The sequence below is a fragment of the Pezoporus flaviventris genome, unplaced genomic scaffold (genome assembly GCF_033815535.1).
Source record: "Pezoporus flaviventris isolate CSIRO_AGI_PZ_B2104156 unplaced genomic scaffold, CSIRO_AGI_Pfla_v1 ptg000045l, whole genome shotgun sequence".
In the NCBI taxonomy this organism is placed as follows: domain Eukaryota; kingdom Metazoa; phylum Chordata; class Aves; order Psittaciformes; family Psittacidae; genus Pezoporus; species Pezoporus flaviventris.
The window spans coordinates 12251265-12265860 of record NW_026892593.1 but is presented as its reverse complement, the minus strand read 5'-3'; the positions used below and the strand labels follow the sequence as shown (position 1 = coordinate 12265860).

General features: G+C 36.2%; 1 protein-coding gene and 1 long non-coding RNA gene across 3 annotated transcripts in view; both read left to right on the top strand.

Annotated features, from left to right (window-relative positions):
• Positions 1 to 14596, top strand: part of LOC133276571 (uncharacterized) — a 787535-nt gene that overhangs the window by 137137 nt on the left and 635802 nt on the right. The gene's annotated exons all lie outside the window — the stretch shown is intronic.
• Positions 1 to 14596, top strand: part of CERK (ceramide kinase) — a 41201-nt gene that overhangs the window by 7189 nt on the left and 19416 nt on the right. For both annotated transcript variants that reach the window (XM_061467478.1, XM_061467476.1), the window contains exons 2-6: positions 2588 to 2701; positions 3826 to 3948; positions 5906 to 6031; positions 6550 to 6613; positions 9873 to 10018. In XM_061467478.1, coding sequence (XP_061323462.1) covers positions 2588 to 2701; positions 3826 to 3948; positions 5906 to 6031; positions 6550 to 6613; positions 9873 to 10018 — 573 coding nt within the window. The remainder of the gene's footprint in view (positions 1 to 2587; positions 2702 to 3825; positions 3949 to 5905; positions 6032 to 6549; positions 6614 to 9872; positions 10019 to 14596) is intronic.

The following is a 14596-nucleotide window of genomic DNA, read 5'->3' as shown; positions in this document are numbered from 1 at the left end:
TGCCTGAAGATTGGAGTATGCTGGTGGGGCAGTGAAGTTGCTTGATACTTGTGCAGTGCTAAGTAGTAGAGGGCCACAACTGACACAGCCGATATTCATAGAACAGAAACATCTTGAACTTCTACCAAGCCCAAGGATTTAGAGGGGGAAGGTGGGATCACTCTGTGCTTTGCTTTTGTTTTGTTCCTTTTTTGTTTCTTTTTCCTTGTTTTGGTGTGTCACTGCTCCCACCCCCAGTCTGGGGTTTATTTTTTTCAGATATGTACCTCCTGTGGCTTATAATAATAATAATAAAAAAGGCACATATTTAACTAAAATTTTTCTTCTTTGCTTTTTTTGCTGCATCTGTGGAGAGATTTACTGGAAAAGCAGAACTTCCAGTCATGCGACTGTCAGAGGGAGAACACATCTGACAAATTAGGAGAACTTAGTATTAGTAGAAGCAGTTTCAAGGTCTACGGTTGTTAATATAAGCTGTGTGATATGTGCTAAAATATGTACTCCAAAAAAATGCTTTTAGTGATACAGATTTGGAAGTGCTTTTTAATCTATTTGCTATCTGTACAGTTGGACAGCTTTCTCTATTGTACAGAAACTGCCTAATAAAACAATGACTTTTGTAGCTGCTTCTAACACACGTGCTACTGAGTGTCCAATACATAGTCCTATTTACCAAGTTGGTCATTAGAGCATTGTTATTTAAATTTAATATAAATCTAGTTTCGGTTTTGTAGCAATCTGTGAGCAACAACAAAATGAGTTATCACCTAAAAGCAGTCTTTATAAATGCAACAAGCTTTCTTTTGTCTTGTAACGTATGGATAGCCAGCGTAGCCAGTAGAAAAATGAGAACTAAAAGCAGTTCTGGGAAAGAAAGGTTAAAGAATGTGTTCCCTTCCCTTAATTTATTGTTCCATCCCTGTTCTGTACTTTTTAACTCTGATAAATGGCTAGGTGGGTAATGACATTGAGAGCCCACAGCAGACCTTCACTCTGAATGTTAGGAAGAGAAACTAACTGTTACTATCCAGTATTAAATACTTGATACTGTCTTACATGTGTATATGTATGATACTGATATCTGAATACAAGTTAAATGTTTTTATTAAGTTCATCTCTGCTGTTGGATCTTTATAAAGACATTCTGTGACTGCTGCATTTCCCCATCATGCTATAAATACGGTAAATGTAATTATAAGCCATAACTAATTTTGTGAGTAGTTAAAACATTTGAATACAGTCAGATTCCTAAAAGACCCTAGTGCAAAGTTCGGAGGCTACATTTATGAATCAAACTAAAACCCTGTGGGAAGATAAAATCCCTACAGGAATACAAATCAAGTCAAGTATTGAAACACCTGTAAAGAAACAGAAAACACAACCTTGCGTGTGAAATCCGTGACATATCAATAGACATCATAATAGGTAACAACTGTGTTGACTAAAATAAATAGGGCAGGAAAAAATTGAACTAGTGGCAAATGAATTGTGGTCAGCACTGTGAAGAGCTTAGGAGGTTTTTCTCTTTGTTTTATATTTCTCACCACCACTGGGGTGCTTCTGCAAAATAGGGAGGAAGATGAAATGTAGGATAAAACTTGGTAATGGCAGTATTAGTGCTGTATTTTATGTGTTTAATATCTCTTTATATCTGTGAGTCTCTATACTTGTTTTTCTCATATACAGGTAGATAAATTGTTAATATATAAGACATATTATAATAGTAATATAATCTTATGTAACTAAGTTTTATACATGTGTATATATGCACAGAGTGCTCATTTGTACATAAATGCAAAGCATGTATTTTCAGTTCTGCTTTTTTTTTTATTTTTCTGAGTTAAGGAAAAAGCAGAGAAATTTTGAAATTGATAATGAAAATGAGACAAAATCCTCAATTTGTCAGGAGTTAAGAAGACTGAGAAGGTATGAAGGACTATTAGAAGAAAAAAGAGTGAGGGTAGAGGAAATTCTTTCATAGTGTAAGAGCAAGGGGCCTGTAATTCTGAAAAACAATAGTTTCGAATTTTTTGTAAGAGAAATACACTTAACAGTACCTAAACATAATACCTAGGACTTGCTTCTTAGGAGGCCTTGAAGTTTAAAAGCTTAGTGGGACTTAAAGTCTTATGAAAGAAGGGCATTCACATATGAATTCTTAAGACAACTAGTTACTTGAGAATAACAAACAGTCCCTGTAGTGTCTCTGCACTAGATTTAGTTCACAGTCTTTGAAACCTCTTGTGCTATTTGCTGTCAGATATCTGGACTAGGTGTCATTGAAGGGTCAGTTTCATTAGTTGCTGGATTTTGGCTTCATGCAAAAAGTTTTTATACTCAGAAAGCTTGATTTTCTGAGAAATCATAGACATTTGAAATATTAGTTGCTGTACTTCATAGGTGCTTATGAATTATGTGCTTTGACAAAAGGCAGAAGGAAATTGAAAATATTCAGCAAATTACTGCTTTTGCTCTTGGTTTTGCTTATTGAGCAACTACTCTAATTTTATGTCTATATCATATTGCCTGTAGGAATAATCTGCTGCTGGTTTAAGATGTTAATGTATGGGGTCTTGTGTTTGTACAGAAAACTGTTTCGTACCACTCTCGGAGATCATTGCTGTAGAAGAAACGGAACTTAACAAGAAACAACGAAATAGTGGCAAATGGCAAAAAATGGGAAAGCCACATGCTTTCACAGGTAAGGCAAATAGATAAATACATCCCTCCCCCTCCCCCCAAAAAAACCCCGATCCCAAACAATTAACACCCCAGAAAAAAACAGTGAAACAACACAAAAAACCCTACCCAAACCAAACAGAGAACATAAAAAAAAACCTAACAAAACAACCAAACCCCCCACAAACAAACAAAACCACGTCTGCCCGTTTACATCTAAAGCTTCTTATTTTGGAGAATAAACCCCTTCCTTTAAGAGCACTTGCTGGGTTTAGTTCTTTAGCAAAGCCCAAACATCTTACATTTTAGCTGCTGAATGACTCTGCAGCAACATACTCGCTTTATGTTACTTGACTAGAAAATCAAGAGAGGCTGGAAAAATGAGTCCTACATGTTTGTGGTTTTAATGTTTGGGTTCAGAATGCGTGCGTGAGAAGGTTCGCTGTATTATTGACTACATTCTTAAAATCAAGTGCCAGAAATAGATTTCTGTTTGGTTTGGGGAAAGAGTGGTGACTTCTGTGCTGCAAATGTGGTTGCTCCCATGCCAAAACTTTATGTTGTGGAATACTTTGATCGCACTTAGTAGTTCAGTAACAATGATTGCTGATACTGTAGATGGAGAGATAAGGGTACTTCTTGTCTCACCAGCCTAGTTCTTAATGCACGAGAGAACTCTAAATATTTTTTTTCCCCTTAAATTTCAGCTGTATAAAATTAAATTCATCCTGTTGGTTACATGGAAGTGGATGTGACCGTTTCGGCTTGTTCTCTTAAGCTTATGGCAATTTATATTATGTAGACATTAATATGGATAAAATAATACATAAACTCAGTGAACTTTTATGTTATGTCTATAATTAGTTTGTGGAAAATGGATCGTATTTGGTTTAAAAAAAAGAAGTTTATGTTTGAGATTCTGCTGCAAGGTAATGACCTAGAGCAGTCTTTTCATCATGACTTTTTACAGACGTCCTGTTCACACTCTAAATGCTTTTGTCATTAGCAGAAATGTGTGGTGGGGGGTTAATTATCACTTCTTTCCAAAGGTAGATATTTTGGCTGTTTCTCAGAAATGCATTGGTTATTTCACAGAACTGCCTCATTGTACCAATTTATTTTTTTTTCTTTTTTTAATTTAAACAGTTTATTATGTGAAGAAAGCTCGAAATCACCGCTGGCGGTGCAGTGATGTGACATTTTGGTGTGCTGATGAGCACTTGTGTAATCAGTGGATACAGGCACTGAAAGAATTACTTGAAATGCAGAGTAAGTTTGACTAAAATACTAACATTTTCAGCATCATTTTACGGGCTTGTATCTCAGTTCCTATTATTCTGATGTATCTGCAGCTTATGTTTAAAAGTTGAGGGAGCTGAGAGTTGAAGTGTCTCATTCTTCTCATCACTGCTTTTGTATCTCACATATTTGCCAAGTTGTGCAGTGTTTTACTCTAATCAGTCAGGACTACAGGTATCTTACAGTTTTGCTCAGATGAAAGTTATTGTCACAAAATAAGGACACATTGGAGGCTTACCAGAGGCTTTAAATAAGAGAAGTAAAAGGCAGATGTAAGCTTAGACATGTGAGGTACTCCAGAGATATGAGGAGAAGGATTGTAACAACTGTAAGATTTATGGGTGGCTTTTTGTGTGTCTGTCTAACCTTTCCAGTCTCTCTCATCAACAATGTGCTGCAGTAAGAGCTCCCATTAATCATTTCTGGGACTCTTGGACAACTACTTCTCGTAAAGCTAAAAGGAGTTTTGCAGGAGTTATTCCTGAGAGATACCTTGATAGATGTCAGAGAGTGGCAGGATAGAATGAAGATCAAGGATGACCATACCACAGGCAGTGCCCTCACCATCCAGCATGCAGTACCACTGTATCTATGCAGGGTGGAGTAGCAGTGGGTCAGATTTACTGTTCAGATGAGATAATCGGGTCCACCCAGGGAGGCCAGATGGGAGCAGCAGAAGGTGGAGGTGGGACTATAGGTAAGCTACCTACAGCATAGGCCTGAGGTCCATCTGAGACAGAGGTGGAGAAGGGACTGGGTACAAGTACACCTACGATGTGACTCAAGCAAGTACTTGAGGCTCACATATGAAAAATGTACATTTAAAAATAGATGTTCTTTTGAACAGGTATTGTAAGCATGCATCTTACCTCATGTAATGTATGCAAATCAAGAACATTAGTATCTCTCTTATAATAAAATATTATTAAAAATGGGGTTTATGCACCAATTTAGTACATCTGTGAGAGATGTGGCCTGGGCAGTCATCTTTGTTTAAGTGCAAGTGTTAGTTCTATTGGTATCAAACTATTTCAGAGAAGGTAACAGGTTCCCAGAGAGGGTGAATGATGCTTTGGATGTGTGGCAGCTTTAAGCTTTTCAAACATTCTGGATTTATTATGTAGGTGTGCTGGCTTAACTCAGTTATTCTTTCCTTTTAAAATAATTATTTGAATTCTACCTGAGGAAATGTGAATGCGTTAACAGGTCTTTGTGCTCTATCAAAAAAAAAAATTAAGGCTCCTGAGGTGCAGGAAGCATTACAATTTTGTGTATCTGTTAGTAAAGAGGTGTAGTAATTGTTTTCATTGCTACCACCATTTACATAATCTATAACTACTTGGACAAACTTGAGATAACAGTATCAAAGGTGGTTTCTGGAGGGAAGGGCTTACACACTATAAGGCAAGCACTTGCTGTGCAGTATGTAGTTAGTGAGATATTTCCTTTCCGTGATAAGGACACTATCTATATTACAAAAGCCAAGAATGTTGTTTAAATAAATTAATGTAAAATCATTTCTATGTGCGCTTCACTCACCACTGCTAAAAAGTACTATTGCTGCCTTTGGTTTGCCTTTTGTCTTGTATGCCTGTGATACTAATGTAATTTAATGGGAAAGTTCTGCAAGAATAACATAATTAAGAATGCAAGACATGGTCAGATGAAATTATTCTGAACTTCACCTTCTGTCTTCTTACCAATTTGTTTAATGCTGTCAATATCCTCAGTATAATAAAGAGGATAGATGAAGCAGGTTTTTATAGCACTTTGATAAAGATTTATAGAGTTGCAATTGTTAATAAAGAGTTATAAAAGGTTAGTGTGCTGTGTTCACTCTGATGTTTACAGGTTTGGTTTTGTATAGCTTCTTAAATTTGTTTTGTGAACAGAAGTAGTATATTGTAATATTTTTTCCATACTGCAGAATCTAGACCAAAGCAGTTGCTTGTGTATATTAATCCTTATGGAGGAAAACGACAAGGGAAGAGGATTTATGAACAGAAAGTGGCTCCACTCTTCAGTCTGGCTTCTATCTCCACTGATGTTGTTAGTGAGTGATGAATATTTTAATTTATTAATAAACACAATATGAACTCTTTAAAACACGTATGGGTACCTGAAGTTCTTCCTGTTTCTTACCTTTTCTTACTAAGAAAATGAAGCTAAGTGTTGGGGGGAACTGTTTTCTAATTAAAACATAGCTAGCCAGAAAATGTCAGCCTTATATCAATTTTCTGCTTACCAAACTAAAATTTCTGGTACTTCTGAGCTATTTGAGCTCTTCATTTATATGATGCTGCCTTTCTTCTCTCTTCTAGTTTCACTGTTAAAACCAGTTTTCATTTGTACAGTATCGTAATGAAATACTCACATGTACTGCAGTGAGTGTGTCTTTCAAATCTTTACTTGGCACACAGTCCTTTGAAATACATTTTATGGGCAAGCTGTTAAGTCACATTGGTAATAGAATCATTATGAATAGAATTGTAATTCATAATAAAATGTCTATAACTATATTATATATCAATGTATTTATATATAATTTTTAATGTGTTTATTTCTTCATAGTAACTGAACATGCTAACCATGCTAAGGACAATCTATTTGAAATTAATATTAATAAATATGATGGGTAAGTAACCTCACTTGCCTTTTTTTCTAGTTGATATATTCTGTGATCTGTTCTTGTATCTAATTTATAAAAGTACCCTTCATTGCTGATAGTTTATTGCAACAGCTGAAAATTCTGAGGCATGTATCTTTCCATAGATCCACATTAAGGAGTATCAAAGGAAAACTAACCTGTTTCAGTAAACCTGTTGAACACACAGTAGTTTCAAGTGTAGTATCACAATGTTTTCATGAGATCTGTGTTCAGAAAATGAATGTCAGATTAATTCTGCTTGTCCAGAAGTTGAGCATTTGCTGATAGCCCTAAAGCTACTCTGAAATGTTTTGTGGTAAAGGTGATCTTGATATAGACATGGGTCCAGAACATTGCATTAGTAGCATTCAGCTTGTGTATGAAAAACAGGAACCGTTTATAAAAGCTTCACATAGTTCCTCTTGCTATATAGGACTGTTCAAATAACGGCTATGTAGTTTGGTTTTATTTGTGTTTGTTCTGTTGTGAAATTACTGTTTTAAAGAAGACCTAATTGAATTGTGAAATTGCATTCCATTATTAAATCTGCTGTAGAAGGAGAGTATTTTAATAAATAAGCTAGTCATTCAGCTTCCAGTTCATGACATGAAGCAAGTTACATAGCTGGAAAATCATGCAAATGTATGGAGAACCTATGTAGATAAGCTGTTATAACTAGAGAATATAAAGATAGTATTTTGTTGTGCTTGTTGACAGGTACATTTAAACTGGTAAGTTGCAAAAATGAAACACATTGTATCTTTTCGGAGTACTTTTACTGGGGGAGCAGATCTATCTGCATTATAGAAGACAGGTGAGGTCATGATGTTGATAAATTGTGGAAGTAAGAAACTACATTTACAGGCTTTGTTCCTAGACTACTCCCCCTCCCCTTTCTGAGGGGTGGGGTTTGGTCTTTCTCTAACATGACTGAGCTTAACAATTGGCCAGGGCACTGCATCGTTTTAGGATCTCATTATTCTTCCATCCTCAGTTTAGGCCTTAGTGGCAGTCAGCCTGGGAACTACAGCCTGTCTTTCCAAGCCTAGTTTTTGTCCATCACATACAAGTGTGTTTCTGTGGTGAACAGTGATGTTGGGAAGGAGTTCTTGTATTAATACTATTTTTTTAAATAACAGATCACATAGCTATATGGAAGGTTTTAAAAATGGCTGAACTGCATAAATACACGTTTCTCCAAGTTTGACTGACTCCTTACATGTGCAGGAAAAGCTTCTTTGGATTCCTACATCTAATTGTTGTTCACCTATTTTCTTAGATTAGCTCTTTCTTGTCATTCAGTGATGAGTTTCTTCATTTAATCTCCAAAGAAATCTCCAAAGAATTTCTTATGGCAAGTGTACCGATCTAAAAGCTCAGTGGCAGAACAGCTTCTCTTCAAAGACAGTTACTTCAAATATTCATTCAGTTGCAATATAGCAGGTTTTCATACATTGCTGTGTAGAGCTACAGCATGCTGTAATATTATGCAGGTATTGTCCATGTTTAGAATAAGTCTGGCATGTATGAATCACTTCCTTGCCCATATACGTACTGCACAAGCCTTTCTAAAACTGTTTCAGGTTGGTTTTTTTTTTTTTCCTAGCTTTTGAATAGTTCACAGAATGGTTGAGATTAGAAGGGATCATAGATCTTTTAAAACTCGTTTTTCTTGTGGGCTCTCCTGAAGTCTTTTGGCATATGTAGTTTACTGTTACCATCTGTCTAAAAATTGAAATGCTAGTCCATTAGAAAAATAAAACCAGAACGTAAGAATTGCTCTAAGAAGCTCTCTCTTACAGTAGCTCTTTGCTAGGGGCTTTCACGTGCGTGCTTTTCACATCTGATTTTTGCTTTGAGTTTGGTCATGCTGATATTGTGTATGTGAACTTCTTTATCTGATAGGTCTAGACATTAATATTGTTGTCATCTCTCAGCCTGGATATAGTATTTGTTATAGATAGTTCAAGGTCAATGCTGTCTCAGTAGTGTTCTGACATGGGAATTTTTGTCCACTCAACCTCTTTCTTAGAGTCTGCAGAGAAAGATGAGACTGTCTAAAGCTGAGGAATAATGTAGTTAAGCTATGAGATGATAAATTCATTATAAAAATGAAAAACAAACATCCTTTCTTCCTTCTCTCCCAGTCTCTTAGGTCTTGACTCAGAATTGGACAGTGTGTATTTTTAAGACTGTCCTCCCCATTCATGAAAAAATGACTGGGGTTTTTCAAGCTTCTGCTGAAAATACAATAATAAGTAGACTTAAATCATCAATACTTACAAACTAAATAAATTAACTTGTCCTATGAACAAGTGCTCATTCTGCAATGTCTGTTGCTGACTATGTGGAAGAGTAAGTATTAGCTTATGCACTGAAAATGATTTCTATAGATAACAGTATGCATTCCTAAACATGTGTGCTGGGGACTACCTGCATAGCTTTGAATTTGTCATGTGTGCCTTTCAAATGTATTTGAAATAGTTTATGTTTTTGGAGTTCATGGTGTCCATTTGATTATTGTGCATGAAACATATATTGCTGTAAAATAGTCTTTTACTTCCTAGCATTTGCTTGGCTGTGGACTCTCTGCTGAGCTTTAACATATTGTGGATCTGTGTAGCTGCTGCATCAGCTCTGACCTGAATTAAGTTTGCAAAACGAAGTTTTGCATTTGGTAGCATCTAGAACACTGCATTTCACTATGGGTGGTTATGTAGATATACATGACTTCTGTCTGTTTGGGCTCTCAGCATGTTCAAAAGAGAATGCAAGCATGCACTTTTCTGGTTTTTGACTTTTATATAATATATATCCTATTAAATTAATAGTGTAAAGTATACTTCTGCCTGAAGCCACAAATATTAGCTTAATTTTTCACTATTAGTAAAGGTATGCTATTTCCATTTTATTTACTTGGAAAGCTGTATGTACAGTCCTGTTCAGTGTTTCCCATGTATAGTGAATTTCCACCAATCCTTGTCTGTCTGCACACAGCAATAGAGGATAAAGATATTAGGTTGCATTCCAACATTTTTTTCTACCATTACAGACATGTGTAGGTGCCTTTGCAGTTGTGTAGCTTGATTGTAACTGCCAAGTTGACTGTAGGCAACTATATCACATTAAAAAGGAAGAGAAGAATAGACCAGCTATTTTTGATGTGCCCAGTGCATGCCCTAAGTAGAACACTTGCTGTGTTGTTTATTGACTGTTAGTGTGCATTCTAATTTGTGTTTCCTGGCAGTGTTGTTTGTGTTGGTGGGGACGGCATGTTCAGTGAAGTGATGCATGGTCTCATTGGAAGAATGCAGAAGGACTCTGGCATAGATCAAAATAATCCCAAAGCACCATTAGTCCAGTGCAATATAAGGATTGGCATAATTCCTGCTGGTAAGAAAGGGTTAACTTTCAGTTTACTTTATTCATTTATTCTTGAAATTTCTTCTTATTCATAACTTCTTGAATTTAGGTGTAAGATATGAGCAATGATATTCCATAAAGACACATAGCTAAACTGTTTGTATCCTGGTATAATTATTGATCACATGCCATTTTATTTGGGAGGGGTATTTTGTGAAGGAAATAATCTTAATGTGCAACTTTAGAATGTAATTGCTACTCCTTTTGAGTGTGTGTGGCTTATTGTGTATTAATACAAGATAAGTTGTTGAAAATAGTACCTTTGCTCATCTGAACATAGTGAGTGAAATCTACTGAACAGAGACTTACCTGATAAGTATTTCTCCAGTTCCAAGTGCTCCACAGATTTAGTTAGAATTGTACTGAGAACCTCCCACTAGTCTGGCAAACTCCAAAAACTGCTAACGTTTCCTCTCTCTCTCTTCCCCGCTTCCCGTTGTCATCACAGAAATCAAAGGGCGGTTATGTCTGAGGAAGAGTCCTCAAGTTCCAGACCAAGTTGCAGTTTCTGCCCCTTTTTAGAGGTGCTATATCTTCACAGTTCTCCATGTCCATGTCAGCTGATTTTTCAGATGGTCCTGACTATTGTCATTGAGAGGCATTTGAGGAAACTCATCCTTGAAATTTGGATCTCTGGAGATAAACTTACAATTTTATTGACCATAGGCACTCTTTGTATCAGTCTTGTTAAATTTGGTGTCTCAGGCGTTACTTCACCCTGCCCAATTGGTCCCTAAAGATTCCTCAAAGAATGAACTTACAAGATGACTCTTTTCCATGACTAGATTCATTGTTGCAGCTCATTAATAGTATCTGCAATTCTGAGTACTCTGTGAAGACAAATGGACAGTTCAGTGTCTTTTCTATGCTATTCTCTTTCTTGTCAGATGCTTGGGATTTGAATTAAAGAACTGTGATATGAAATAAACATTATGAGCTTCTGACTAGAACTATAACACAGACTTTATGAGAAAATTTAGCACAGGTTATAAAAATACACCAAGTGAAATAGTATATTTGTACCCTCAGGCTTTAGGTGACTAATTTTATACTTGTATCTTTGTGAAGAATGTATTCAAACCCAAACAGTCTGAATTGTTGCTTGGAAGAAGCTTAACCCTTTCTGCTTGCAGTATAACAACAGTTAGATATCTAAAAGTTCCAATGTGGATATCCCCTTGCAGTTTTTCATTCTGCTTTTAAGGTAGCACACTAAGGGTTCTTTATGGCATTTATTATATATAAGTATATTCTGATTTTGTTTTTTAAAGCTTTGGATTAAAATTAGTTTGTATAGTAAGCTTAACAAGCATAGAATTTGAAGTGCTTTATCCTTTGTTTCCATTATTTGGGCAAAGTTCTTGGACTAATGTTTTTTGCTTACATGGTTGATTTCAGAAGATTTTGCCTACTTGTGATATTAGAGACCATAATTGGAGACCAATTGAAAAAACAGAACCTCAATATTAAGATCTGTTTCCTTGGGTTTAAGAAATTAACTATAAGCATGTTAAAATTGGAAGATTAACCTTGTTTTTTCAACAATTTCTTAAGGCATTTTTTCCAGACCCAACCAAAATGTATGATCTTCACTGATATTTTAGTATGACTGCCATGCATTAAGTCACTTTCTTCTCTTACATACTTCAGTATTTATCTGCTTTGTCCACTGTAGCTGTTTGCTATTGAGTGTATACTGCATGCTTCATTCCTTGAACTAACATGAGGTGCAGCCTTGTAATCAGTGCTGTGTTTCAAGTATTTTCTCCATGCTGAAGTTCTGTTAATTAAGTTTCTGGAGGTACAGAGGATAATACATATCTTGATCTGTTTGTATATTGTACAATATTTAAAATGATCTGTTACTGAAAATATGGGAAAATGTTTATTTACTGAAAAAGGGAGTCAAATCACTGAACAAATTAATCTTAACTCTTTCTTAACACATGTAGTCATCACAGGGACCTTAATTGTATATGAAATAGCCAAACCCATGCATTGCAGATGGTCAGGAAGGCAGCAAGAGGGTTTTTTTTTTTCCAGTCCTTGGTGAAGCTGTTCTCAGTTCATATTTGCTTGATGTAATGGAGCTCTGACTGTGTTGACCCCAACAGATCCTGTAGTTCCCTGACTAGTGTAAGAAGTCTGTTCCAAAGTAAGTGAGATCATTAAAAACTACTTTTTTTTTTTTTTAAACTAAACTGACAGTCCTAAAATACAGCAAGTCAAAAGGAATAATGAAATATAAACCATGCTTTTAGAAAAATTTCATCCATGATGCTCTTTTTAGTCCTTTATAACCAACCTTTTTCTAAAAATCCTAAGATCTCATTAATAGATATTGAAAACAAACCCATAGTTCAGAGAATAAGTTCAGTGAGGACAGGAGCCTCAGGTAAGGTGGCACTGAATTGGTGTTTTTCCCTTTTTTTTTTCATTTATTTCCTAATGTCAGGCTGTGTTAACAGGCATGGCAGGTTGTGGTTTGCGGTTGTGATTAAACAGTGTCTGTATTCAAACTAACAGTTCAGCAGACTTAATCTTTGCTCAGAAATTGTCAATTTACTTACACAAAGGCTTGAAATTACAAATGAAAGAGATTTAATGTTAAATAGCTCTCTTCTATATAACCATTTCTGAGTAATTGGCTCTATTTCATAAGCAGAATCCCATTGTGCAGGCTCTTTTTTCCATATTAATGTTGGATGCTGCTTCTAAATCATGACTGACTTTCTGGAGCAAACCCTGCTTGGCCCTCTTTTCTTTTCCTTGAACAAATGTGTATCCTTAGTGTGTTTTCTGGTTAAAAAGTATCATTTATTCTTGTGGTTTATGGTACATTTTTATGAAATAACTTGTGTTTTTATTGGCATGAATAAAGCTTTTACTCAAATAGTAGTTTTAAATTCTGAATTTCTCTTAGTTGCAGCCAGTCTTCTAATCTGCCAGTGTAAGTTGACTGAGTTCTGTTGTAAACAGCCTTACTGTTAAAAGTACTTAGAGACTGTAGCAACCTAACAAAATTTTGCATTGCGATGTGGTAACCACAAGTCAGCACAGCTACAAAAACTTCTGTTTAGTTATTACTTCCTCTTAGTGTCATCTAGCCTTAAAAGCACATTCAGCCACAGTTTCTTACTGCATTCAGAGTGGTAGAGTGCCTCTATATAATTTAAAAACAGAAAATCATTTCTGTTATGACACGTGGTACTGTGGTTTCATCCACGTGTTTTAGTTTTAAAATTATACTCTCTGGAGCAAGCGGAAGTAATTTGTTGTTCTCACTGAACTCAGCACAGAACAGGAGGACAAAGCTGTCAACTGCTGTTGGAGGACTGTTTAGTAAAAGAGCCTGGGTTGGATTAAATACTCTTGTGATCTCAGTAGGCAGGACAAAGAAATCTCACTTCAGTCTGTGCCGTGGCATATTATTAATGCATTTGTTCTTCAAAAAACAAATAAGTTTGCAAGTCTACCCTAGGGATAGGGGGAAGATCTTCCTTGCACTAGGGAAGATGGAGTGAAGTGTAGATACAAAGTGTGAATTGATATACTGAATTAGGTATGTAGTGTATCCAGATCCCTCTCGTTTTCATTGTGGTCAAGGTATAAACTAATGGATTGAAGCATGCAATGTAGTTATAATCAGCACGTTGATGTGTGGCTGTAGAAGTTGAGAATACTAAAGATAGTACAGGAAGGTGTACAAACTCTTGAGTAGGGCGATGACTGTATGCCCAGGCCATTCATCTCTCCCTGTAACAGCAGCTTCCTCACTTACTTTTGAATGTGTCAGATCCTTGTCATTTGAAAGTCACTTCCTGGAAAAGTCATGGTATGGATTTTTTCAAAATTCTCAATGCTGCTTGCCCAAGAGCATGCGGTTACTCAGTCATTAGCGTGACTCAGCTGGTATTTTATCGATGAGGTGACGGCGTGGATTGTGACTTCACAAAAATACTTCAAATGTATGGGATCCCCACCGAAGTAATTTTACCTGTTTGCAGTACAGAATCCTGTTGCCATACTAATTTATCTCTGAGGATTCTGTTTGTGCTGTGGAAGCACCTGCCCTTGTCAACGGTATCTCATATGAAGCACTAAAAGTATTTATTTCTTTACTAAATTTACTCTTTTCTATAGCATCAACATCTAGCTGAATTGCTTCTGTCATATGCTCAGTTTAGGACTTCCAGTTCTTTGAAATCTATGCAGTCTTCCATCAGTAAAAGCACAAAAAAGAGACCTTGAAGCCCACAGCATGTGTGTGTTCTGGTTGAATAATTTTTCAGATGAGTAATTCCAGCACTTTGGGGATTCCGTTTTTGTTTGGTGGTTTTGTTTCTACGTTTGTTTTTTTGGTTGGTTGGTTTTGGGTCTGGTTTTGGGGGGGGGGGGGGGGGGTGAGAGGGTTGTCTGCAGCATCAACAGCATGAACTCTTTGTACGACCAGTAAATCATCAGATTTTGTTTATTGCTTTGGTGGTTCTATGAGTAAAGCTAGCGAGGTGGTATCTGAGCACCTGTCTGTGTAACTTGCCTACTCAC